A 27215-nucleotide genomic window follows, 5' to 3' on the forward strand; every position below is an offset into this window, starting at 1 on the left:
AAAACCTATTGGGATGCAGCTGTTTAATGAATAACTCTGCCATGGGGCATGGCTGCGTTCCCATTTCGGGATTTGCCATGTGCCTTCAGGGGCAATGCCGGACAGCAGCAGCGTCGGCTCCTGGTGGAGCCGGGGACCCGCTCGCCCAAGGGACAGGCCCGTGGGTCTGTGCGGTGGCTCTGCGTGCCCCTCGCCCGCGGGAGCGGTGCCGGGCCGGCTTTCCCACCGCAGCCCCGGCAGCGCCTGCCCCACACTGCGGGGGGATGTGCCGCTGCTTGCCCATGCACCGCTCACCGCCCGCTCCCCGGGGAAAAGTGCTCGTGTCCCGCTGTGGTGTGCTGACTGGTCTCGGGTTGGGTTCCTGCCGCTGCCAGATAGCCAGCAGTGAGGCTGGTGATGGTTTGCGGCCCCTGCCTGGGTCTGTTTCTGACAAAACCAGTAATCTGCTGCTGGATGGGGCTGCCCTGAGCCAAGACCGGCCACCCCGGCAGCACCATGGTGTTTCCTCCAGCAGAGCAGGACCTCATCGATCATAGAATTATAGAATCACAGGATGGTTCGTGTTGCAGGGCCCTTCCCAGCTCCCCCAGTGCCACCCCTGCCATGAGCAGGGACATCTTCACCAGCTCAGGTTGCTCAGAGCCCCGTCCCGCCTGGCCTGGGATGTCTCCAGGGATGGGGCATCCTGGTGCAAGGCACTTTCCTTGCCGAGCAATTTCCCCATGAGGGGGGAAGTCCCCCTGCCGCTGTGGGACGGCGTGCAGCTGTGCCCATGGTCCTCCATCAGCAGGGTGGTGACCTCCGGCCACCGCTGCCGCCACACTGCTGCCTCTGGGCTGCAGACACACAGCTCCGGGCCAGACCAGGGTCGCCAGAGCCCCGCCGCTCAATGTGGCAGCTGTGGTGGTGAGACAGGGGAAAGGATCAGATACAAGTCTGTGGGTTAATTTGCCAAGCAAGTACCTCTGGCCCCTTTATCCCATAAATGCTGCATTCCTGGTTAGGGTGACAGCTGGACAAAGGTGCCTGAAGGTGTTACAGGCCTTGTAAGGGCAGCAAAGAGGCGGCATGGGGGCAAGGACACACAGGGGCATGCGGGGACAAGGGGCTTTTGCTCCATCAATCATTTTTCCTGGCATTGCCTGTATCCCTGGTGACAGGAAGGCTTTGGTCCATGGAATGGCCTCACGCTGTGGTCCTGCAGGCCCTCCTGAGGCACTGGTCTCATCTCCTTCCCCCAGCCCGTGGCTCCACACTCTGCCCTGTGCTGCCCCTTGGCACCTGTGGAGGTGGGACAGCCCCATCCCATGGAGAGCCGGACACCCTGGGGATTGCTCCACCAAACACACCAACCTCCCAGGATCTCCAGGGCTCCCTCCTGGGACACAGGACCTGGACCTGCACTTGGAGCACACCTGGGGCTGGAGGCCAGTGGCAGCCTGGATCTTCCCATCCCGACCTGGTCTGAGCATCCTTCCATTGCTCCTCCTGCTTGCTTCACTGTGTGCCCATGGCCACGTCTCCACTGGCCTCGCTGTGTGTCCATGACCACATCTCCATGGCCTCGCTCTGCGCCCAGGGTCACATCTCCATGGCCTCGCTGTGTGCCCATGGCCACATCTCCACGGCCTCATTGTGCGCCCATGACCCCATCTCCATGGCCTTGCTGTGTGCCCATGGCCACATCTCCATGGCCTCACTGTGTGTCCATGGCCATATCTCCACGGCCTCGCTGTGTGTCCATGGCCACATCTCCACGGCCTCGCTGTGTGTCCATGGCCACATCTCCATGGCCTCACTCCGCGCCCATGGCCACATCTCCATGGCCTCGCTGTGTGTCCATGGCCACATCTCCATGGCCTCACTCCGCGCCCATGGCCACATCTCCATGGCCTCACTCCGCGCCCATGGCCACATCTCCATGGCCTCGCTGTGTGTCCATGGCCACATCTCCATGGCCTCGCTGTGTGTCCATGGCCACATCTCCATGGCCTCTCTGTGTGCACATGGCCACATCTCCACTCCCTCACTGCTCCTGCAGCAGAGGTGACTCCTCTCCCTCATGCAGTTTGCAGGACCAGGGTTTTTGCACATGGGACACCATGCACAGGGTAACACCGTTTCAGGCTCTGTGACATTTAGTAGTCTATTAGCCGGATGAAAGTTTGCATTTGCTGCAGGGCAAGTGTGTACTTAGGCTGTTAGACTATTACCACAAGATTATTTTAAAAGCATTTTCAGAGATTTCCTGTAGGGAGGAAAAAAATATATCCTCTCCATTAAGGATTTTACCCACACCAGTTTCTTTAATCCTTCTTAAAGGCATAGCTAGGATTTTCTCTTAGGAGCAACAAAAACCTTTGGACAATGCTGCTCTAAGGAGCAATATTTTAATTTTCCTTTCTTGAAACAGATAACTGCGGCCTTTAAAAGAAGGCTTAATGCTCTACCTGGGAAGAAGTCACAGCAGGCAGATCACACGGCACTGGTTGCCTTTGTGCAGGGTCCTGGCTGGGCCAGGTGCTGTGTCTCTGCTGGCCAAGGGCTGGAGGAGCAGCCAGGGACCTCCTGGAGCTGCCCGCGCTGGCTCTTGCCCTTCTGTCCTCTTCCCAGACCCAGACCACCCTCACAGAACGCCAGCATCCCAGGCTGTTTGGGCTGCAGGACCTCTGTAGATCCCCCAGCCCAGCCCTGCTAACGCAGGGTCACCAGAGCAGATCACACAGGTCGGTCCAGGCGGGTTTCAATGTCTCCAGAGAAGGAGACTCCACACCCGCTCTGGGCAGCCTGGTCCAGGCTCTGGCACCTCCCAGCAAAGAAGTTTCTCCTCACGTTCAGATGGACCCTCCTGTGTTTCAGTCTGTGCCCGCTGCCCCTCACCCTGGCGCTGGGCACCACTGAACAGAGTCTGGTCCATCCTCTGACACCCACCCTGAGATATTGATCCCATTGATCAGATCCCTCTCAGCTTCTCTTCTCCAGGCTCACCACCAGAGCTCTGCTCACTCTGTCCCCTGCCATGGCTGAGATCGGCCAGGTTGGTTAAGCTGGAACTATGTCCCTGAAGATGAGGGAAGGGTTGTTAATCCCCCAACCATCCTGAACAGGCTGCAGTGGCATTGACAGCATTGGGACCATTTTTTGTCGGATATCTTGTCCCCCAGTCTCACCAGATGAGCTTTCATCCCCAGCAGCATTTCTGGATTTGCATCTCTGATATTGCTTTCCAGAGATGTAAGGGCTGCCGGAGGAAACTCGCCTAGGAGATGCTGGGCACCTGCACTTTGCCATCACACACTGACCCACAAGCTGGTCTTTGGATGCATTACATGGCTACCACATGGAGAAATGGGCCACCTGCCCTGCGTTTCCCCAGTCAGAGCAGCAGCTCCAGGGCTCTCGTGGGACCTCTCGCCGTGCTGCATCCCGCTGTGCCCTCCATCCTGCTGGAGATACTGGGGGGACACCTCCAGCCCTCTGCAAACAGCCCCAGCCGGGCGCTCAGAGCTGTGACAATGACAGGAGCGGATCCCTGCAACAGGAACAAAACGCCTGGATCGTGTCTGCGTCGTGATGAGGCGCTGTTTGCCATGCATCACGCCAATTATCAAAACAAGCCTGCCTCTCTTTAATGCTCTTTCAATAAAAATATAACAGCGTGCTCAGGGTAACTACCTGCAGCAGGATGAGGGGGAGAGGGACTGAGCGCAGCAAAAGAAAGCGGGCTATGGATAACAATGGAGCATTTAGAGAAAAGAGAAAAAGGCAGGCAGATGGCATGAATATTAGTGCATGAAAATGACTAACACTCTGAGAATTTCCCAGTGTACTTCTGACTGGTTTGGGCTTGCTTCTATAATTAATTTATGGAAAGCACCTAAATTGGGAATAAACACAATCTCGCAAATCCCTTCTAATCTCTGCCTGTATTTTTGAAACGATACCCTGAAGGTATAGTTGCTTACAATGATTAAACTGTTTTCCTTTTAAGAATTAAAAGGGACTTCTTTTTTTTTTTCATGCGATTGTGCAGAGCATTAGTGGTCAGGACTGAATTCAGAACTGCTTTAGATGCAATCTATTGTTGGAAATGCCCGGATGGGAGCATTTCCCCCCTGGACCGCTGGATGATAAATCTGCCAATATTTTCATTTTGGATTCGTATATTTTAACACAAAATATGACCTGGTGTGTTGTCAGCCACCTAATGACTCAGAAGCATTCTTACATTAGCATAAATTTGGAAACTTCATTAAAAAAAAAAAAGATTTTTCATTAAGTTGCTGCTTGTCTCTGGCAATAAAAGCAGAACGGGGTCCCTCGGGCAGGATGTGCAGGAAGTGCCGTGGGAGGTCGCGCAGCACCAGCAATGGGGGCGGTGGATGCGCTGGTGGTTCGTGGTGCAGGTGGGAACAAGCTGTTCGGCGCAGGAGGAGCAGCCTGCGGAGACACGGGATTTGCTCCACGGCTGCTGGGTCCTGCACGGAGGTTCCGCTTGTGCTCATAGGGCTCTGGCTGCTGCAGCTGCTGGTGCGGCCGCCCGAGCCCTGCGGAGGGGCCAGGCACGAGGACAGGCAGCACGGCAGCCCCGGGATGCCTTCCGCTGGCTCCGGTGTGATGTGTCCCTGGGACAGCTGTGCACAGCTGCCACCCAGCCCTGGGGATCGGGGTCCCCAGGACAGCTGTGCACAGCTGTCACCTGGCTCTGGGATTCTGGCCAGGGAAGGAGGGCATGCCACTGAATCAAAGCTTCCCCGTGCCACCCCTGGGCACCCATGAGCAGGGACATCTTCACCAGCTCAGGTTGCTCAGAGCCCCGTCCAGCCTGGCCTGGGATGTCTCCAGGGATGAGGCATCCACCACCTCTCTGGCCAGCCTGGGACGGACTCTCACCGGCCTCTCTGAAAAATGTAACTTCAGTGTTGTTCATGGCCATGGGGCCGGGGTCAGTGAGGAGTCTGTCGGTGAGGACATGAGGGTGCAGGAAGGAAGTGGGTTTTTTATTACATGGTTTATCATGTTCCAACATGAAGATCAAGGCAAGTATTACCCAGGGCACAACCTGTCCCTTCGATTTGGCCTCTGCAGCTCAGTCATGCATAGGAGAAGCCTTTTCCTTGTTCCCTCCAGCAGCATCTCCTTGTAATGGCTAATGGGAAGATATTGTGGCAGTGAAAAATTCTCTCACCCTCATAAACACAATGACAAGGCTAAGTGATCCGTCTGCAGAGCGAGCAGGGCGTCCGGGCTGCACGTCTCAGATGAATGCTTCCCGTTTTGCAGGCTGTTTGCATGTGCTTTATGAGCTCCAGCAGTAATTCAGGCAGCTGCGAGACAGGTGACAACAGGGGAGGCTGCCAGAGGACACCATGACGCCCGGTGCTACCGCGGGCCCGTGGCGGCGACCTCTGGCCCCTGGGTGGTCAGTAGCCTGGCCGGGGGGTGAGCTCTGGCCACAGCCCCCATGGCCACGCATGCTGCAGCAGCTCCGTGTACCCCCAGCAGCTCAGTGTCCCCATGGCAGCTCCATGTCCCCCAGCAGCTCTGTGTCCTCCCTGCAGCTCTGTGTTCCCCTGGCAGGTCCATGTCTCCCAGCAGCTCCGTGGCACCACAGCAGCTCCGTATGGCTACAGCAGCTCCATACCCCCAGCGCTGGGCACGGCGCCGTGAGCTGTTCCCGTGGCGCTGCCCCCGTGTCCCTGCGGCTGCAGCTTCGCCAGCAGCTCGTTTGGTTTGTGCAAAGTCCACCCTGGGACATTTACTTTTGTCCTGTTGTGGCTGTTTGTTTGATCACAGCCTTCCCAAGGGTCCATGCGCTCTGTTTTGCTCAACGGTTCTTCCTACACATAAGACCACTGGGCTTTAACACAGTTTTTGTGTTCTTTGGGGAAAAAGAGTGAAAAAGGCTGAATGTGATCTTTGTTTTCAGAATATTACTGCAGTAATTAAAGTGCTTTGGAAGGTGTTCTGTTCCCAGAAGTAATAAATAGTTTTGACTGCTTTGCCCCATTAATTGCATATTAGTTGAATGTTTATTTTTTTATAACATGCATATTCACTCACCTGCTTACTGTGTCAGTTAAATGCATATTTAAATATGTACTCTGTACTATACCCTTTAATGCACAGTAATTATGTGGTGGAGAGCGAAGACTCTCTCCGAGCAGTCCTTTTGAGGGAGCGGATGTTTGTGCGCACAGTCTGTGTTGACTCTGGATACAAACCCTGCCAGCTCTGCTGAGGTCACGGCTGGGCTGCGTGCGCACGGACACAGGGACACACGGATACACAGACACAGGGACACATGGACACAGCCTTCGGGGCTCGTGCCTGCTGCCCGCAGCCTTCACCCGTGAGCAGGTCCCTGGCTTCGGCCAAGGGTTGGGCTCTGGAGGTGTGAGAAGGAGGAGGAGGAAGAGGAGGACCGGCTGGTGCTGGTTCCCTGGTCTGGCCTCAGCCCGCGGCTCTGCCGGGTGACCCGGGGCAGGTGACAGACACCTGCCGGGTGACCCAGGGTGAATGACAGACACCACTGCTGGGTGATGTGGGATGGGTGACAGACACCAGACACGGCAGCAGCGCGGGGTGGTGGCGCGGGGCAGCTCCTCTCCTGGGACACCACGTGCACTTTCTGCTGTAGCAGGTGCCGGCTGGGCAGCACACAGAGAACTTGGATTCCTTTTTCTCCTCCAGGTCTCAGCAGAAGAGGCTGCCATTGCGGATGCCCAGGTTCAGTGTAGGCTCTAGAACTGCTGACCAGGTCCTGCCAGCCCTGGCTGGATGCTTCATGTTGTCGGATTTTGTAGGAAACATCGGTTGCACCCTTTCGATGTGCTGAGTCAGCAGCTGCCTTGGCGATGCCGACCGTTGTTGAATAAAAGCTGAAGCCTGCTCGGGTGAGGGGAGCAGGACCGTGGGTGTCCGGGACAGGACGGGACAGCACCGTGGTCACTGTCACCTCTGAGGATTACCTGGGTTTGCTTTTGGGCTGTAGTACATGACAGCAAGGGCTCAGCAGAGTCACCAGCTGTTGTGGGGAGAAAAAACACTGTCCATTAGGTCACTTGGTGACTGACAGGCTGTCTGTACACCTGAAGGCTCACCCACCTTTCTCAAGTATGCCCAGATGCTGTCTCCTGCGACAGGACCCTGATATCCTGCCCTGCACTGGAAGGAAACAGCCAGCAGCTCCTGGCAGCTCTGTTAAAGACAAAATAATGGCCTGGTGCAACTACAGCTCTGCTGGGGAGAGGGGTGAGCACGCTGCACCACCTCCCCCAGCCTCACTGGACAGTGTTGTGCTGGGCAGACCCCGTCCCCAACACCCGGTCCCTCCTGCAACACTGCACCAGCTGCCTCACATTGCACCAGCTGCCCCCACACTGCGCCAGCTGCCCTGCACTGCACCAGCTGCACCAGCTGCACCAGCTGCCCTGCACTGCACCAGCTGCCCCTGAGCTGCACCAGCTGCTCCTGTGCTGCACCAGCTGCACCAGCTGCACCAGCTGCACCAGCTGCCTCGCACTGTACCAGCTGCCCCACACTGCACCAGCTGCCCCTGAGCTGTACCAGCTGCTCCTGTGCTGCACCAGCTGCACCAGCTGCCCCACACTGCACCAGCTGCCCCACACTGCACCAGCTGCACCAGCTGCCCCACACTGCACCAGCTGCCCCAGCTGCCCCACACTGCACCAGCTGCCCCACACTGCACCAGCTGCCCCTGAGCTGCACCAGCTGCACCAGCTGCACCAGCTGCCCCACACTGCACCAGCTGCCCCTGAGCTGCACCAGCTGCACCAGCTGCACCAGCTGCCCCCCACTGCACCAGCTGCCCCCACGCTGCACCAGCTGCCCCCACGCTGCACCAGCTGCCCCTGAGCTGCACCAGCTGCACCAGCTGCCGAAATGGTCCATGTGGGGAATCACCTGCCCTTGGAGCAGCTCTGACCTCCCCGTGCAGCCATCGGTGTTTGGACCACGACATGCAGCAGCGGTGCAGCAGACTGGGGCAAAGCCAGAGGCAAAGCCGAGCTGCTCCTGCACTGACCGTGCTCCGTCTTAGGCCGCTGTGATGGGCAGTCAGTGTGCACACAGCAACCGGCTGCTCCTCATCCTCCCCAGAGCCCGCAGAGCCCTGCTGCAGGGGCAGGAGGGCACCCACCTCTCCCCAGCCAGAGCTGGGACATTTTTGGTGGCACCACACATTGAGGAGTGGAGCTGTGTGGGTCAATGCATGTGTTCCCGACCCTCAGGGGGATCCTGGACCTCAGATTGCTGCCGCTGCCATTGCCTCCTCCTTGGCAAAGCCTCCTCTGCCCCGGCAGCTGCCGGCTTTGCACAGCACCATGGCCCCTCTCCGCAGCCGCGCTCTGCTGCTGCTTTCCAGCCCTCATGCCCTCCCTGCGGCGCTTTGCTTCTGAGACAGCAGGACTGCCAGGAAAGGGATCCACATCCTCTGCCTGGCATGGTCCCAGCCCAGTTTTCGTGTCCCCGAAAGGGTGTGGGTCCCAGCCCCGTGCACGGGCTCCTGCCAGCGGGACGTCAGCTCGCGCTGGCCACGTCCCTGCTGCAGCCGTCGGTCTCAGCGGGACGGCGCTGTGAGCTGGGGCTGGGGTGCAGTGGCAGCAGAGCTGTCCCCGCCGGCCATGCCCGCTCCCACGGCGGTGCCTGGGCCCCGCGGCATCGCCGCGCTGATGTGGCCGTGTTGCCAGCAACGGGTCCGGCTGCAGCCTTCTTAGGAACAATGCACTCCTACTGTATGGTACCAGATTGTACATCAAAACTATTATTTCCAACATCTCTGGCTTAATTGTAAAACTATAATACAAATGACATTGGGGGTTTGCTGGAGTTAAATTTTAATAGCAAGTCAGTGCCCTTTTAATGACATTTTATACATTTAAATTGGGCATGATCCCTTTGGGAACAGTAATTTTATTCATGGAGATTATGTCTAATTTGAATATAAAAACACCACTAAAAAGATATTGGATTTGCTATTTTTTACTTGCAGGAGCTCCGGAGTCCAATCTTCCCAACTGACTGGGCTTTGGTGGATTAAAAATAAAAACCCAACAAACCAACAACCCCCCCAACTTCCATCCCGCTCTGCCAGTGCAGCTGCTGGGGATGGCGGCCACCTCCAGACCCGCCGCAGCCCCCGCCGGTGCTGGAGCTGGCCAGAGCCTCCCACTTCCAGCACCTCAGTCCCGGGGCTCCTGTCGAGTTGGCAGATGGGTTGGTCGGGAGGGTCTCTTGCCCCACTGAGGGCAGGATGGGGCCCACTGGCCTCGTGCTTTGGTGGCATCGGTCCTGCTTGTCTTTCCTCATGTCAGCTGGGTTAATGATGGACAGCCCACAGACAGAGCTCCTGGGGGGAACGTCACCAACACACGCTGCCCGCTGTGCGTGACGGACCCTCGATGGCTTGGGGACACTTGCACACAACCGGCACCAATGTTCACAAGGGACTTGGATGGCTCCTGCAGAGTCCAGGGAGGATGTCGAGCAGAGAGGGGCCAACTTTGTAAGAAACACACTCCAGTCCTCCCTGTCAGGGTGGCCGGTGAGGGGAATTGGGGCCATTTTGGGGTGCACCTCTGTTCCAGCTGTGCCGAGCAAGTGTCCGCTCTGCATGGTGCTGTAGGAGGAAGAGCTGGCGGGCAGGCGAGATTTGCAAATGAAAAATAGTTCTGGTCCTTCCTGGGGACCGAAATAAAACCACCAGGGTTGCAAAACCCCTTGTTGAGGGAGCGGGAAGAGCAGCCTGGTGTGCTGGGGGGCTGCGCAGGAGACACAGGCACTGGTGGGGAGCTGGGGGTGCAGCGGGGGCCAGGTGGGCTGTAGCAGGACGGCCAAGTCGGCCACACACGGGGCCATGCCCAGCCCCCGCTGGCCACCAGCCCAGCCGTCCCTGGCCACCAGCCCAGCCCTTCGGCACCGCGCGGCCGATAACGGCGCCGACACCGACGTGCGCCCGCGCAGAGCTGCAGCCTTGTCTCCCAGACAGGATAAACTGTTTGGCCTTTGGACAAGATTATTTCTGTTCGGAACAGGATCGTTATCACTTAATTGAAAATAATTATCCAATGCAAATTGGCTTCAAGTTGGCAGGCTGAGTTGAGAAGACGGCGCGTTTCCAGGCTGTCCTGGGGACAGGGTGAGCGGCTGGGACCGTCTGCAGGGCTGGGGGGACCCTGGGGATTGGGGGGTAGATGTTCCCTCTGTGACTCCCACACCCCAGGAGGAGAATGGAGGGGCCTGTCCTGCCTCCTGGTGCATTTGTGCCCTGGGCCCTCCGGTTTGTGTTTCTAAAGCTCAGATGAGCTTTGGATCTCCTCAGGAGCGAGAAACCTCCGTCCATGGTGGGCATCGCCGGCCAGCACCACGCTGCTCCCGTCCCCGGCGCGGCTGCAGCTGCTGCCGCCCAGGGTGCAGACCAGACGGGACGCGACTTTGGCCCAGGGCTGGCTCGGACTCACACACACCGCAGGAGTCAACACTTCATGTGGTCTGGGCGCTGGGGGGCCCGTGGTGCCCACAGACCAGTGAAGGTGGCGGAGGTGCCGGTGCTGGCACCAGCCTCTCCAGGGACCTCTGCTCAGGTGTAATGGGGGAGGTGTTCACGAGCCCACAGCCCATCCTGGGGTGTCTGCACCTGGGATTTCTTCACATGAAGGACACAGCTCTGTTGCTATTGACCGGGACAGCTGCACTTGCACCCAAGGATGGAGACACCTGGTGCTGCAGAGGGGCTGGGGACAGCCGGGATGTGGAGACCTTTGGAGAACCAGGCAGAAATGAACCCAGGGGGCACCTACACCTTGGCTGTGCCTGTGCTGCTTCTGCTGAACCTGTTCTTCCTATACATAAGCAGCCCATCCTTCAAAATGTCATCTGTGCCAGCATCTTCTCAGCGGAAAACTTCTGAGGAGAACCAGAGACCCCTGTGTGTCTCTGTGACATCCTACCCCATGTCAAGTCCCACAATGCCTGCTGAATCTTCCACTTTCGGGACCCCTGTGGCCACCCTTCTCTGCTCCACAGGCCATGGTCAGCCCGGGGAGGGGGATGTGCCAGGAGGCCCCTGCCTGGTGATCACCGGGGTTGTCCCGCTGTGGTGAACGCGGGTGCATCAGCGGCCACCGTGCTTTTGCTACAGGGGACGTCCCTGCCTGTGCTGGCTCGGGTGCGGCACCCACCAAATCCCGCCGGTGTCGGTGTTGGCGAGTCCGGGGCTCCCTGTGGCCGTTCTGCCCTTGGGGGTTTCTCCTCCCCCTTTTCTTTTTTTCCTGCCTGAACAGGTTTGGATTAGACAAGACCTTCCTGAATGTACACAACACCTCTGCCAGTGCACAAATATGTGGGAGAAAACTGAGTTTCCACAACAGTTTCTATATGATTTGGCCAGACTGGTACAGCGTTAATTAAAAATATCAGTGTTTAAATGCAGTTTCATCAGGAGAAGTGTAAAATGCTTCTGCAAAATCTCTGTCAGGACTTTTCAAAGATAGTGTACTTTTCCTGGCAAAGCACAATTAGGCACAGTCAAATATTGTCCTGGTTAAAGACTATTAATTTTCCTTACATTTGTCATGAATTAATTTTTTCTGGCTGTATCAACAGTGTTTCCTTTATAAATACAACTGGCTCCTTTACATTGAAAAATTAAATTTGCTTTGATAATGAACTGAGGTGCTAATAATCATTTTGCAATGCAAAAAAGTGCAATTACCGGCTGCCGTGCTGTGCAGTGCCACAGTCAGTTGTGACGGTCTGAAAGTCGTGTTGGTACTGGTGAGCCCAGGGAGGACAGTCAGGAGTTACTCCGGGTGCAGAGACAAAGCCTGGACTGGTTGGAGAGCGGAGCTGTGGGGCGGCGGGTGCTGTGGGGCCATGTGTGCCGGCTTGGTCCCTCTGTGTCTGCCACAGCCGCTGGCCCTGGTGCCCGCCGGGCTCTTCTGTGCTGCGGGTGCCACAGGCTCACCTGGATCTCCAGCTTTGCAGCGGGGCTCCCGCGTGTTGCTGCGGCGCCAGCGGCGTGTCCCTGCTGGCACATCCCTGTCCTGCCACCACCACCACACATGACACATCCACGTCCTGCACCACGGCATGTCCCGCACCACGGGATGTCCGTGTCCTGCTGCCACCACCATGGGACATCACCGTCCTGCTGCCACTGCCAGGGGACATCCCTGTCCTGCTGCCACATGACACCCCTGTCCTACCGCCACAGGACATCCCTGTCCTACCGCCACACGACATCCCTGTCCTACCGCCACACGACATCCCTGTCCTACCGCCACGGCACAGCCGCCCCGCTCTCGCCCACGGTGCCCGGTACCATCACTGGGGAGCGTGGCCAAGGTCCGTGCAGCTGTTTGTGCTGCCGGACCCTCTCAGGTGGGGCTGTGCAGCTGCTGGGGGCGAATTCCTGTTCTCCAAAAGGCTCAGAAAAGCTGTGCCAAGACAGTGAGTCTTTCCTTCCCTCTGCAGGTGTCCTGGTCCGTGCTGGGGCAAGGAGCAGAGGGACACGCTTGTGTCTCCTTACCACAAACTTCTGCCTGGCTGAGGAGGGAGGCGGGACTGGGAGCAACAACGCTTGAGACTCCGCTGCTCGGGGACACCTCTGCCTGTCAGGACACACACACGGGCGCGAGTACAACCTCCTCTGGCTTTCGAACAGCCACGCAGAGCACAGGAAAGCAGAGGACTTCAGGTACCAAATCAGTGCTCTGAAGATGATGAGGAGGGGTGTGACCAAGGCACAACATCCACTTCAGGTAGTGCTTCCTACCTTTAACTGAGGCACTTTGTGAATGTTTTTTAAAAGTTCAAAAAAGCTTGGAATATGTGTATTTTAAAAAAATATTTTATAGATTGGTGTTGACTTCGTTCTTCTGTTGAAAGTAAATCATTTAAGGAAAAAATATAAGACAAGATGAAAAACCACCAGGAGTACAAAAGAAAGCTCTTACCACACAAGCTAAGAGCAGGAGAAGGAGGACAGAGCTTTGCAGCATGTGCTGAATTCCCCAGACTGGCATTCTTAGAGCTTATGCTCTGCTTAAGCCCTAGAGAACAGGATAAAAATGAATTTTTGCTGGACGCAGTGATTAGGAAGTCACAACACTGGAGACAGGTTTTCATGGTGATGTTAGTCCTCCTGCTGCAGTGTTGATTTACAAAGGCGCAGAGCATCCTCCATCCCTCTGACATTTGGCAGTGGCATCACCACATCCATGCCGGCCACTTCCCTCACTCATGCTTTGTTAGCCTGATGTATCTTTTTGCTGTGTTTAATATCTCTTGCAGAGCAGAAGATTCCCACCTGGAAAACGCCTGAGAAGGCTCATGCCAGGACACTGAGAGGCAGGATTTAATGCAGACTCTGCATTTCAGTTCACTGCTCCAATCACCTTCCAAACTGATGCACACACTGTGAGCTGAATGCAACCCCGATTCCACCAGCAGAAGTCTTTTTGGGGATGCTGGATCGTGCCCTTTGCACCCTGGCCAGCGAGCACGTGGTGGGAGCATTTGTGAGAGCACCTGCAAGGAGTGGTGGGGAAAAACAAACCCCTTTATGCATAAAGCAAACCCAGCTCTGGGAAGAGGCCAGACTCTGGTTGCTGGCAGAAGAACACAATCCTGTTCAAAAGCTGCTTGTGAAACAGGCAGTGTGAGCACTTCCTCGCTGCCTTGGCCCATGAAATCCTGATGCGTTCGTCGTCCACCGACTCAGGCAAAATGAATCCTGGGTTGGTTTTTGCACTGCTTTGCTCACAGGGCAAAAACTTGTCACTCTTGGAAGAGCCATTGAGTGAGATGTGGGTGGAACAAGATCTATTGGTAAGACTGTCCTGAAGCTTGTGGGTCTGCAAGGTCACCACGGGGAGGGCCTGACTTGCCAGGGCCACATCTGGTCCAGAGCTGCTAGGGAAGCACAATGGCAGGAGATAGAGACAACTTTGCCCTGCTCTGTGCGGGTACCGCAGCTGCAATTACACCCACTGATTGCTGGAATCAGCTCAACAGCTTGTCTGGGGGATCCTGACCCCAGCTCTGCTGCCTCTGCGGGGGGAGCAGCGACCCATGCCCTCGTGGGACAAACCCACTGCAGCAAATCCACTTCTTGCTCCATAGCAAGAAAATGGTCCCAAAATAGTGTGACTTCCACTCCTTCTGACATGCCCTGGCGGGAATAGCCTCAGCCTCGTCCCTGCACGGACGTGGCCTCTGGCTGTTCCCATGGTGCAGAGCATCCTCCACCAGGCACAGAGCATTCTCCACCAGGCATAGGGCATTCATCACCACCGAGTATCCTCCATCAGACACAGAGCATCCTCCACCAGGCACGGAGCATCCTCCATCCCGCTCTGCCAGCTCCAGGGCAGGTGCTGTGGCTGGGCTCCATGGTGTGATGCCACCCCATAGCTCTGCTCATCTGCCTGCCTGTCTTCTTCCCTGCTGTCACCTCCACCTGCTCCCGCTGCAGCCTCTCTCTGGGCAGGATGGGGACCTGGCTCCATACTGCACCCTCGTGTCACAGGGAGCGCAGGGGCCAAGGCTTTGCTGCAGGCAAACATTGTCACCAGCTTGCAGACACACTGGTGTCAGCCTGGAGAGCGGTGGTGTCTGAGACGGGTGATCTCTGCTGCTGCCAGAGGAGGTAGCAGAGCCTGGTCAGACCAGATGGTGCCTCACACCACGCCAGAGCCCTGTCTGGCGGGGCAGGCCCTGAACTTTGGCTCTGCCATCAGCAGGATGCTGTTCATACCTGGTTCTTCCCCAGCGATCTGGCTGGAGACCTGTGTGGCATTGGGACACTGGAGCAGATCTTCTCACAGCTCCCCTGGCGCTGCGCAAGGGCTCAGCCAGACACAGCTGCAGTGTCCCTGGCACTGCTGGCTCTGCAATGTCCCCAGTGTCACTGGCTGTGCGGTGTCCCCGGCACTGCTGGCTGCACGGTGTCGCAGTGTCACTGGCTGTGCGGTGTCCCCGGCACCGCTGGCTGCGCGGTGTCGCAGTGTCACTGGCTGTGCGGTGTCCCCGGCACCGCTGGCTGCGCGGTGTCGCAGTGTCACTGGCTGTGCGGTGTCCCCGGCACCGCTGGCTGCGCGGTGTCGCAGTGTCACTGGCTGTGCGGTGTCCCTGGCACCGCTGGCTGCGTGGTGTCGCAGTGTCACTGGCTGTGCGGTGTCCCCGGCACCGCTGGCTGCGCGGTGTCCCCAGTGTCACTGGCTGCACAGTGTCCCCACCTCTGCTGGCTGTGTGGGGACGCACCGGGCAGCTACGCGCTGGTCACTGCTGCCAGTGACGTGGGACAGTGCAGCTGTGTAGCTCAGACACGCTTGTTTAAATGACTTTCCCAGCAGATTCTACAATAGCTCGTACCTTGAGACAGATATATTGATATTTTTATGCAGACTTCAGGGAAAAGAAAGCTTCCAAGGGGAGCCAGCCTCACAAAGGCACTTCCAGAGTACACTGGTGTGCAGAGATGTACACCTCAAATCCCAGTACTCCTTCCTTCCTCAACCTTGCCGTGTAGACGCTGCAACAAATGATAGACCAAATACTCTCTTCTCTCCTCTTCCCTCCTGAGACACCTGCCCCCATTATCAAACAAGACTCTGACCTTTTGGCCCATCCATCTTGTCTCCTCCACGGAGTCTGGGCTGAGCTGTGGCCCTTTATTTATTCACGCAATGTAGGTTTCCTCATGCTGCTTCACCAGGGCACATCAGCTGTGACCTCCAGACACCATCCTCTCCTGGGATAAACAGGTTTTTCAGTCCCAGCCATCTCTGGAGTAAAGACTGACAGTTCTTTAAAGGAGGGGGAAAAAAGCAGGTGGGAGGAATGACAGGCTGAAGCACATTTTGGTTTAATAGGTAAGTCACCTGGTCCAGAGCAGGATTTTAATGCAGTGCTTTCCTTTAACCAGTACCTAACGTGGTTATATTTTTGCTGGTGGAAAATGCATCACTTCTTTTTGCCATTTTCCTTATCCTGTCCGTCTCATCTGATGCAAAACCATCTTCAAATGTATTATTTTTGCACTAATTTCTGAAAAATTCATCAGCTGCTAGACAGAAGCCTTACTGGTCATGCTGGGAGGTGCTGGTTACCAGTGATGTTCTGCTGGTGTGGGACACAACCAGTTTTGTTTCAAGTGGCCCAAGACAGACCTGCGGTGGAGCCCAACACACGGGCACATGGACCAGGCGCTTGGTTGTGCTCCTCCAGCAGGTCAGCAGATGATACCCTGGCTGGTCCATGTGGAGCTCAGTGATCCGGGGAGACTTTCACTGCCTGGTGTGCACTGTGGGATGTCTCCAGGGCTGGAAACATGTCCACAAATGAGGGTCCTGCTACAGCCCAGCTGTCTGGAAAGAGATAAACCCTTTTCATCTCGCTGCATGTTGCTGCTCCCACATGTGAAAATGTTCGGCACCTGGTCCGAGGGAAGGTTTTAAAGCTGGAGCGGAGTGGGCTGGTTGGGAGATGTGTGGCCCCCAGGCCTGCCCTGACTGGGAGCGGGACGGAGTCCTGGTTCTCCTGCTCTCCGTGTGCTGGGCCATGGCTGTGCTGGACATCACCCGGCCCAGGAGCAGCTCCGCGAGGGCAGGACCAGGCTGCTGGCACCTCAGCCGTCCAACCACCCACCGGCTCCCCAGCCACCAGCAGGTATCGGTTCAGCTCTTCCCTGAAACCCGCCGGCTGCACAACCTCCTCAGACAGCCCACTGCAGTCCCATCATCTTTACCACTTTGCCTTTTTTCTTAGTGTCTCAGCTACACCTTTCTGTCCTTCAAGTGCTTTGTTGTCCTGCCAGAACAGCCATTTTCCTTCACACCTTATTTACCTGGCTGCTTTCCTCTTATTAAAAACAGCCTCATTCATGTCAGTGTTTCCTTGCTAGCCGCACTATCTGGACCCCCGGATTTTTCTCCAAATTCTCTGGTGGGCCCTCCACTGCAGATTCAGTGTTTTGCTGCGCAAAGCCTGACAGAGCTGATTTGAGCTGATGTCTGACCCTGCCGTGACCCAAGTGCCCTTGTGGTTAATGCTGCAGGTTGTACCATCGCTGCAGTGTCTCGGTTCCTTTACCAGAGCTTTGCTGCCTCTTATTCAGCTTGGGAGCTGCTCCCATCACCAGGTCCTGGCCCTCAGCTGCAAGGCTGCTGGAGGAGGTTCCTTTCCCCAGCTCCCACCTGCTTCCAGATGTTGCTGTTTTATCTTTTTCTCTTCCTGTGGTCCCAAATACCCCACTTTCTCTGTGCTTTTCCTCACTGCCTTGCAACCACAAGCAGCAGACATCTATCAGAGCAAAAGCCAGGTTAGATATCTGCAGCACTGGGCAGCTGCAGTGCCCAGAGGTAAAGCCAGAGATGTTTCCACCACAAATGTATCATCTGGTGCTTACAACAGCTGCTGCAGTGACGGGCAGATGCCACAACCTACAGCCAGGTCTCCATGGGTTTCACCCAAGCACTTGTGTGGGTTCCCTTGCCCAAACTTCCCACCATCAGCTTCCCAAGACAAGGCAGCCTTTTCTTCACCAGCACAGAACTGGTTTTAAAAAATTCCATAAAGTTGAGTCCAGTCACAGAACCTCAAGCTGTTTGGGCTGCAGGACCTCTGTAGATCCCCCAGCCCAGCCCTGCTAACACAGGGTCACCAGAGCAGATCACACGGGTCGGTCCAGGCGGGTTTCAATGTCTCCAGAGAAGGAGACTCCACACCCGCTCTGGGCAGCCTGGTCCAGGCTCTGGCACCTCCCAGCAAAGAAGTTTCTCCTCACGTTCAGATGGACCCTCCTGTGTTTCCGTCTGTGCCCGCTGCCCCTCACCCTGGCGCTGGGCACCACTGAACAGAGTCTGGTCCATCCTCTGACACCCACCCTGAGATATTGATCCCATTGATCAGATCCCTCTCAGCTTCTCTTCCCCAGCCCAACAGCCCCAGCTCTCTCAGTCTCTCCTCATCACAAAGATGCTCCAGACCCCTCAGCATCTTTGTGTCCCTGTGCTGGACTCTCTCCAGTGATTCCTTGTCCTTCTTGAACTGGGGAGCCCAGAACTGGACCCAGTTCTGCAGATGGGGCCTCACCGGGGCAGAGCAGAGCGGGAGGAACAACCTCCCTGACCTGCTGCCCACACTCTTCCTCACACACCCCAGGTCCCATTGGCCTCTTGGCCACAGAGCACATTGTTGGCTCATGGTCACCCTGTTGTCAAGGTGAATATTGTCAGCTGAAGCCACCAAACATCACAGAAATGCCTCAGGAGTCCCAGCTGGCTTAACTCGTGCATAGCATCCAGAACCTTGTCTTTAGAGGAGGAGTCAGGAAAAATTCTGACTTGCTGCACATCTGAGCACCACTTGACATCAGACACAGGCAATGTGACAGCACCTGCACCTTGTGCAGAGGCCACGGTGCTGCCCCCAAGCTGCTCCCTCGCTGCTCCTACAGCAGCCTCACCTGCGCGAAAATACCCACGTTGATGGGTTGTCCTGTGGTGAGTGATTTCAGTGCATGTCATGTTCCCACTCCTGATGTCACTTCTCACATCGGCTGGGCTGTTTAATGATGCATTGTCACATGAAGCCATTGCATAACGCCTGGAGGAGAAGTAAATTGCACTTATTTCCTTGTAGATTCCTTTGAAAATAGGGATGAGTGTGGTGGGACGAGGGCAGTTAGAGACTCAGAGAAGGTCTCTCTGGGGAACTCCTCCACAGCATGTTACCTCGGTGGTCATCAGAATAATGCTCTTCTGGCCTTCACCTCTAAGAGCGAATGTCTTCCTTCTTTTATAGCACACCAGGGCACCCATAAAACTCACAAACAGACTGACGGCTCAGAACGATCTCTCACTAGATGCTATTGCAGTTCAGAGTTTTCTCCTTGGCCTTGTGGATATTGTTGAAAACACAGATGCTTCAGTTTGGGGTAGTGAAGCAGAAAACTACTTGCTCTTGACATTCTTCAGTGAATGAGAGGCATGGAGCATCTGTAATCTACCCAGAACGTGGACCAGTCCTTACCACAGTGCTGTCCAGTGAAGAGAATGGTGGGGCCACAATTCCACTGAGTCACGTTCACTTCAAAAAATCCCCGAACTTACTGAATATTAGCTTGAAAAACAGTGGATAAAACAGTTCTGGGAGGCAAGGAGCCCTAAAATCTGCCTAAGCACAGGTACGGGATGTTGTCCATCCCGTTTTTGTACTTGTGTGCTCTCCAGTTGTGCCTCTAGGATGCAATCCTCTGAGAGCGGCCACGCTGTCGCCCTTACGAGGGCCGAGATCCCTCACCCCTCACTGCCCATGTGCGGTGGAGACCCCAGGGAGCAGCACCTCCTGACACCTGAGCGTCCATCTCGTGCAGATGGAGAACCTGGTCCCTCTGGGGATCCCCTTCATCGCAACTCTCTGTCCATGGAGCGTCAGAAGAGTCTCCTGAGCTCCTGGTGGCTCCTAAGAGGGTGCAGCTCCCAGAGAAGAGAGACTTACCCACCTTGTGACAACTTTGCTGGCCAGATGGCCAAACCAAACTCCATCAGAAAAGTTGATCTCAATGCCGAACAACTTCCTTCCCTATCTACCAGTCTACACGCTGGTTCAGCTAAAGGCTACTGGAGACTTTTGTTCGAATAGAACCAGGTATTGACAAACCAAAAGGGATGTAAACCACAGCACACAGGAAAAAACAAGTTTCAATGTTAGTGCAAGTCTTTTCAGGAGTGGAATTATTTTTTTTTTTTTAATTCGGGCTAAAAGTTATTTACTTTTTCAATATCATCACGAACTTTTACATCAAGTCATCAATGAAGTGAAGCAAAAATGAATTTCAGTTGCCAACAAGGACACACTTGTTGGGCATGGGGTTCCCAAGCATCATGTAGGTGTAGCTGTGCTCCCACCACCCTTGAGATGAGGTGATGTGGTCACTAAGCATCAATGTTCTCATTGGAGACCTTGCCAAACAAAGAGTGGGGGAATTTAAGGAGCACCAGCATGGAATACTACTGGCAGAATGACAGTCCTGAATATTTTCTAGCATACCCATTTCCTCTCCTCAGACATCCCTGCATTAGCACAGGTTAGAAATAACCTCCTAGTTTTAAAACACGATCATAGCCAAAGGCCTGTTTGTTATAATGAATTAAGAGAGGACACGTACCTTTATGACACTGTGCTGTTAGTTACTACCAACATAGTTACTTAGCAAAAAGAGTGGCAGAGAATACAGTAGGTCATTAATCAGCAGAATATAGATTATATCCTTTTCAAAACCAGAAAATCTTTTGCCAGAGGTGATTTAGTTTCAGCTCAGGAAAGTGAAGGAGACACCATTTTTAATTACAGTTGGTAATGCAAGAAAATGTAAAACAAACCTACATTTTTCATATCCCTCATGTGAAGTTTTATTTGGGTTTTTCCTTTGATGAAGCATTTATTCTTACAAAACTTTTAATAACACACTTGTTCAATTCCAGTGTACAAAAATAACTATATTTTAAAAAATTATTAAATTTTAGCACAGTAAGTCTGGAATCAAATACATTTCTCATACTCTGCTATCTCTTCTCCCGAAACAACTTGCACATCAAGGGGAACGAGGACATACTTAATCTGAGATGTAAACCCTGCGGATGGGAACATGAGGCGGGAGGCTGTCAGGTCCCAGAGCGCAGGGCGAGGACTCTGCAGCCCCTCTGGGAGGGACAGAGTGAAGGAGCCCCCGCCGTGCTCTGGAGAGGAATGAACAGACCTGGGGAACGCGCTTCACGTCACGTCCCTGGCCCCTATCCCCGCTCCTCCTGACTGACAGTCTCCGGCGTCAGCTCCCAGGGCACCGCGGGCACAGCAACGCTGCACCAGCCAAGAAACAAACCCACCAAACCCCACAAGGCCCCGTTCTCCCTCCCACCCCCCATCAAGCAAATAAACCGAACTTACAGCCTATTCTGGGGCAGAACAGCACAGACGCTGCAGCAGGAGCAGGGTCCTGCCTGCCCAGCGCGCTGTTCCGGACAGACGGACACTCTGGCTGGGGAGCAGAGGGGGACGCTGGTGTGTGATGGGTGTCTGGGACACGCGGGTCCGGGCTCAGGGACGGACTCGAATTCGGTGTGCTAAGAGAAGGACAAGAACAACAGAAGGTGCAGCTGGAGCCAGTGAATGCCGGTGCTACTGATCCTTTCCTCATCACCAGGATTTCTGCTTGGACTTCTTCCTCCTCTGTTTTATGAGAAATAAATTATCATGGATGTCAGGACCAGCATCTTTCTGCTTTTTCCATTTCTTCTTCCTTTTAGCACCTTCCAGAGGCTCCCGCGCAGCCTTGCTGCCCAGCAGCGCCTGGGCAAGGGCCGCGTGTCGGGCTCTGCTGCCCTTGCCCCGCCGGGGGACGCGCTCCCCCAGCTCAGCACCACGGCTGCTCTTCTCTTCTCGGGGCTTCTCTGCCCGGGACATCTTCAGCTTTTTGTGACGCTCCTCACTTCTGTTTCGTTTCCTGTGTTCTTTCCAAGGCTTGCTCTTTCTCTTGTGGCTGTGCTCGCCCTGTTTCTCGTCCTGCCGTGGTGTCTCAGGCTGCTCTGGCAGCAGCCCGGCTTCCTGCAGCTCTGTGAACACAGCACTGCATGTCAGTGTCCACACAGAAAACCCAAAACCTAGTGCTCGAGCCATCACAGCTTTCCTTATGTATGTGTGAAGTTAGAAAAAAATCTATCATCTCTGACAGTTTTTTTCTTGTCAACAGACTAGAACCTTAACAAATTAGTTTAATCCTCTTCCTGCTACTTCACAGCATTTTTAGTATCAGTGGGGTTTTGAGAATTAAAACATCTGACAACGCCCACCTAGTGGCTTTGATACAATAAATTTCCATGATAGACACGGATGAATAAAGTCACAAATCTTTTACTACCATTAGACTACCTGTTCAAATCCCTATAGCTTTTCCCAACACATGCAAATAATCCCACAGTATTTCTAAAAGCAGCAAGCACAGAAGAAAATATTTCAAAGAACTGAAAGGCGGGAGCGATCTCCCTAAATATACTGTACCTGCAACCTTCCTTTTTAATCTGTTCGCTCTTCTCTTGATATCATATTCATCATCATAGTAGTAGATAAATGGAGAAGCGGGGAACATGCTCCCATGCATCCGCCTTTCTGAGCACTCCTGCAAAACACATTTCAAGTCACTAGATATGGTTGAGTTGTGATTTTCATGGAATGGAAATGGGCTGGATTTGCAGGTGCTGGTCTGCACCTGCAGAGGATGTGGCCAGTGAGTCCTCGAACACCCGTAACTTTATTACCATCCAATAATCCTTCCTGCGCACACAGAAAACACGCATTACAGGAGCCAAGCTGTGGTTCTCACAGCAAATGGAAGGAACCTCCTGTCTTCCCGCAGGTATCGCTACCTGTGGCTCTGGTGGAAGCAGAGTACAGAACGGGAGAGCACCAGGCAAATGGGGGCATGGCCAGACTGGGGCGTGGGGCCACGGCCTCACCTGCTGCTGCTGTTCCTGCTGTCCCTGCTGCTCCTGCTGTCCCCCTGCTCCTCACTGGTCCTCCTGCTCCTGCTGTCCCTCCTGCTCCTGCTGTCCTCTTGCTCCTGCTGTCCCTGCTGCTCCTGCTGTCCCTCCTGCTCCTGCTGTCCCCTCCTGCTCCTGCTGTCCCTCCTGCTCCTCACTGGTCCTCCTGCTCCTGCTGTCCCTCCTGCTCCTGCTGTCCCTGCTGCTCCTGCTGTCCCCCTGCTCCTCACTGGTCCTCCTGCTCCTGCTGTCCCTCCTGCTCCTGCTGTCCTCTTGCTCCTGCTGTCCCTGCTGCTCCTGCTGTCCCTCCTGCTCCTGCTGTCCCCTCCTGCTCCTGCTGTCCCTCCTGCTCCTCACTGGTCCTCCTGCTCCTGCTGTCCCTCCTGCTCCTGCTGTCCCTGCTGTCCCCCTGCTCCTCACTGGTCCTCCTGCTCCTGCTGTCCCTCCTGCTCCTGCTGTCCCTGCTGCTCCTGCTGTCCCCCTGCTCCTCACTGGTCCTCCTGCTCCTGCTGTCCCTCCTGCTCCTGCTGTCCCTGCTGCTCCTGCTGTCCTCTTGCTTCTGCTGTCCCTCCTGCTCCTGCTGTCCCCTCCTGCTCCTGCTGTCCCTCCTGCTCCTGCTGTCCCTCCTGCTCCTGCTGTCCCCTCCTGCTCCTGCTGGCCCTCCTGCTCCTCACTGTCCCTGCTGCTCCTCACTGGCCCTCCTGCTCCTGCTGTCCCTGCTGCTCCTGCTGTCCTCTTGCTCCTGCTGTCCTCTTGCTCCTGCTGTGCCTCTTGCTCCTGCTGTCCCTCCTGCTCCTGCTGTCCCCTCCTGCTCCTGCTGTCCCTCCTGCTCCTCACTGGCCCTCCTGCTCCTGCTGGCCCTCCTGCTCCTGCTGTCCCTGCTGCTCCTCACTGGCCCTCCTGCTCCTGCTGTCCCTCCTGCCCCTCCACAACCACGTGCCCCATCGCCTTGGAAGACAAACCCCTCTGACTGCTGGGGAGCTCTGTGAGCCTGGATCACTGGGGTGTGAGGACCTGCAAACGTGGCAGACCCGAAGGAGGGGTGGGCCAAGGGGCCAGCCCGGGCAGCATTGTCCCCATGCACCCATCCCGTCTGTCTGACTGCAGTTTTCTCACAGATAAACAACCAAAGCAGGTCCTGCAGGACACTGCGGTGCAGCTGCAGGAAGGAGGAGACAGCCCCAAAACTCAGCTGAGGTGAGGAAGAGGCGGCTCTGGAATCACTGCCATGTCAGCCTATTTCCCAAACACTTGACTCAGGAACGGGAATTTTTTCGCAGCTGTACACAAAGTTTTAGTAATGTCTTGTAAGCTAGGCTCACTGCGGTGTTCAGACAAGGTTCTTAGGGACGTGGGTTAGTGCTAGAGTTACGTTAGGGTACCATTGGACTCGATGATCCTGAGGGTCTCTTCCAACCAAAATGATTCTATGATTCTAAAATATTATCTCTACACATTGCCAAAGAGGTTACTGCAAATGACATGGATTGGCTTTACTCAGGGGTATGCAAAGACATGATCATTTCTGTGATACTTGTGAAATGCACTGCTCAAGATCCCACATCAGATCTAGGGCTCTGCAGGCATGTGGTCCGCTAATTATTTTTATTTTGTTAATATGCTGACAGAGAAGTCTCAGTGAATGAAACGCACAGGCCACCCAGTGCTGCTCCTTCGCTCCGCATCTCCTCTGTGCTGATAACCCAGCTCAGAGATGTACAACACGCTCTTGGCTGTACCCTTCCCTTCCCGGAGCTGCCGTATGCCATGTGCTGTTTAACACTTTTGTGACATCTCCAGCACTGGTGGTCTCGCACAGAGGATGGGGAGCAGAGCCTGACACCAATTTCTGGTGTGACTGGCACACTGCGATGTGACTACAACACGCATCTGTGGACACCGCGCAGCCCCGTACCCCTGACGCCATGAGAACTTGCTGCAGCCTGAACAATGCAATGATTTCTGTGATTCTATGATTCTAATGCACTGGGCTGTCCCTCAGTAACCTGCCCTCTCTCTTAACTTTCCTTGAGATTATGACCCTTAAAATGAGCATGTCTTTGTTATAGACCACAAGACACAATGTTTGGATGTGTGGACTGCTATGCAATGAACTATGATGTAAAGACTATTAAAACAAATAAGATTTTTTGTCCTTATTAAATCCTTAGCTAACATAAAAACATTACTGTCTTAATAAACAACACAGTAAATTAAGGAAACATAACTGCCAGGTGTTGGAACCTCTGACAGTTTATGTCTTAACTATTTCCTTTCTTAAAAGCAACAAAAAGGGATGTGCGATGTGCAATGACATCCTTACTGGCACTGCACAGTGAGCTCTGGGATTCAGCAAGTTTTTTTTGCTCTTGCCTCTGGTTTTGGGAAAGGTCTACCCAGAACTCTAGCAAAGAAAAGGAGTTTCAGGTGTTCCTAAACTAGATTAACTAGTGACATGAAAGGAAACAGACTGCAGTGGGAAGCACTGATTATGGTACATCTATATAAAACTAAAACCAGCTTTTTCATGTTGGTCAGTCTGTTATTCCTGTGCTTTAACTGCCTGAGGTATAGAAATGAGAAAATAATTAAGAGATGCTTGTCATTATAAGTATTTTTTTCCTGCTTACAAATATTTATATTAAAAAAAAATCAACAAACCCGCCATTTTTTTCCCCTTAAGTTACATGCAGGTATTTCTGCTCTGTCAGAGCTGTGACCGCGGCCCCAGGCCCTAAGCTCAGCCCCAGGCGCTGAGAGCAGCCCTGCAGCCCCAGGCGCTGAGAGCAGCCCTGCAGCCCCAGGCCCTGAGCGCAGCCCCAGGCCCTGAGCTCAGCCCCAGGCCCTGGGTGCAGCCCCAGGTCCTGAGTGCGGCCCCAGGCGCTGAGCGTGGCCCCAGGCCCTGAGAGCAGCCCCAGGCCCTGAGAGCAGCCCTGCAGCCCCAGGCCCTGAGCGCAGCCCCAGGCCCTGGGTGCAGCCCTGCAGCCCCAGGCCCTGAGTGCAGCCCCAGGCCCTGAGCTCAGCCCCAGGCGCTGAGCATGGCCCCAGGCCCTGAGCTCAGCCCCAGGCGCTGAGCATGGCCCCAGGCCCTGAGCTCAGCCCCAGGCCCTGGGTGCAGCCCCAGGCCCTGAGTGCAGCCCCAGGCCCTGAGCTCAGCCCCAGGCGCTGAGCATGGCCCCAGGCCCTGAGCTCAGCCCCAGGCCCTGGGTGCAGCCCCAGGCCCTGAGTGCGGCCCCAGGCCCTGAGCTCAGCCCCAGGCTCTGACTGCAGCCCCAGGCCCTGATTGCAGCCCCAGGCCCTGATTGCAGCCCCAGGCCCTGAGTGCGGCCCCAGGCGCTGAGCGCGGCCCCAGGCGCTGAGAGCAGCCCTGCAGCCCCAGGCTCTGAGCGCAGCCTCAGGCCCTGAGCGCGGCCCCAGGCCCTGAGCTCAGCCCCAGGCCCTGAGTGCAGCCCCACGCCCTGAGCGCGGCCCCAGGCCCTGAGCTCAGCCCCAGGCCCTGAGTGCAGCCCCAGGTGCTGAGCGTGGCCCCAGGCCCTGAACTCAGCCCCAGGCCCTGAGCGCGGCCCCAGGCCCTGAGCGTGGCCCCAGGCCCTGAGAGCAGCCCCAGGCCCTGAGAGCAGCCCTGCCGCCCCAGGCCCTGAGCGCAGCCTCAGGCCCTGAGCGCGGCCCCAGGCCCTGAGTGCAGCCCCAGGTGCTGAGCGTGGCCCCAGGCCCTGAGCGCGGCCCCAGGCCCTGAGCGCAGCCCCAGGCCCTGCCTGCCCGCCGGGGTGCAGGGATGGTGACACGCGGTAACACGCGGGTTCCAGCCCCATTTCCTCGGTCATTGCTGGACAGGAAGTTCAGTGATTTGAGGGCAAATACTCAGTTATCATTACGTAATCCGGTGTGTGTCCTGGGCGTTTTCCTATGTGCATATATAAAGATCTGGTATTTCTGCCCTTCTGTGTTACTGGCTTCTCCACTTTCATTCAGTCATTGCTCAGGCTATTTCTGCTTATTCTACCACAGTAAAAATACCATCTTCTTTAACTGTGATAGCCATGAAGTGTTGTCCTTCAGTCACTTTAATCTCTTGATGATTTTATACAGTTCCTACCATTTTCTATCCAAGTAATTACCATCAGCTCCTCCCATAAATTTATTAATTTGTATTTTTGTGCATCTATGCCTGCCTCCCTCAAACACCATTTTTTGACAGTTTAGTAAAACGTTCCTTATCTCTTGCCAGCAATCAGTCTTCTTCAGTTCTGTGACTTCAGTTTTTATTGTATATACTCATTTTATCATAGAATCACAGAATCCCAGGTTGGAAGGGACCTCAAGGATCACTTGGTCCAACCTTTCTTGGCACAAGCCTGGTCTAGACAAGATGGCCCAGCACCTGTCCAGCTCCATTTTAAATGTGTCCAGTGTTGGGGAACCCTTTGCTTCCCTGGGGACACTATTGCAGTGGCTGGTTGTTCTCATCGGGAGAAATTTCTCTCTTCTGTCCAGCTGGAATCTCCCCAGGAGTCACTTGTACCCATCACCCCTCACCTTTTCCATGGGACTCCTTGTACAAAGGGATCTCCAGCTGCTTTGTAGCCACCTTTAAATACTGGAACACGGTGCTGAGGTCTCCCCTCAGCCTTCTGTTCTGTTCTCAAGGATGAT

General features: G+C 55.2%; 1 protein-coding gene across 4 annotated transcripts in view; it reads right to left on the bottom strand.

The window, feature by feature from the left end:
• Positions 1 to 20480: 20480 nt before the first annotated feature.
• ZCCHC7 (zinc finger CCHC-type containing 7) overlaps positions 20481 to 27215 on the bottom strand; it is a 117974-nt gene continuing 111239 nt past the window's right edge. For all 4 annotated transcript variants that reach the window (XM_065656794.1, XM_065656792.1, XM_065656795.1 and 1 more), the window contains 2 exons: positions 22084 to 22201; positions 20481 to 21638 (listed from right to left, as the gene is read on the bottom strand). In XM_065656794.1, the coding sequence (XP_065512866.1) occupies positions 21223 to 21638; positions 22084 to 22201 (534 nt within the window). In that variant the 3' untranslated portion in view covers positions 20481 to 21222. The remainder of the gene's footprint in view (positions 21639 to 22083; positions 22202 to 27215) is intronic.

The sequence above is a fragment of the Caloenas nicobarica genome, chromosome Z (assembly GCF_036013445.1).
Source record: "Caloenas nicobarica isolate bCalNic1 chromosome Z, bCalNic1.hap1, whole genome shotgun sequence".
In the NCBI taxonomy this organism is placed as follows: Eukaryota; Metazoa; Chordata; class Aves; order Columbiformes; family Columbidae; genus Caloenas; species Caloenas nicobarica.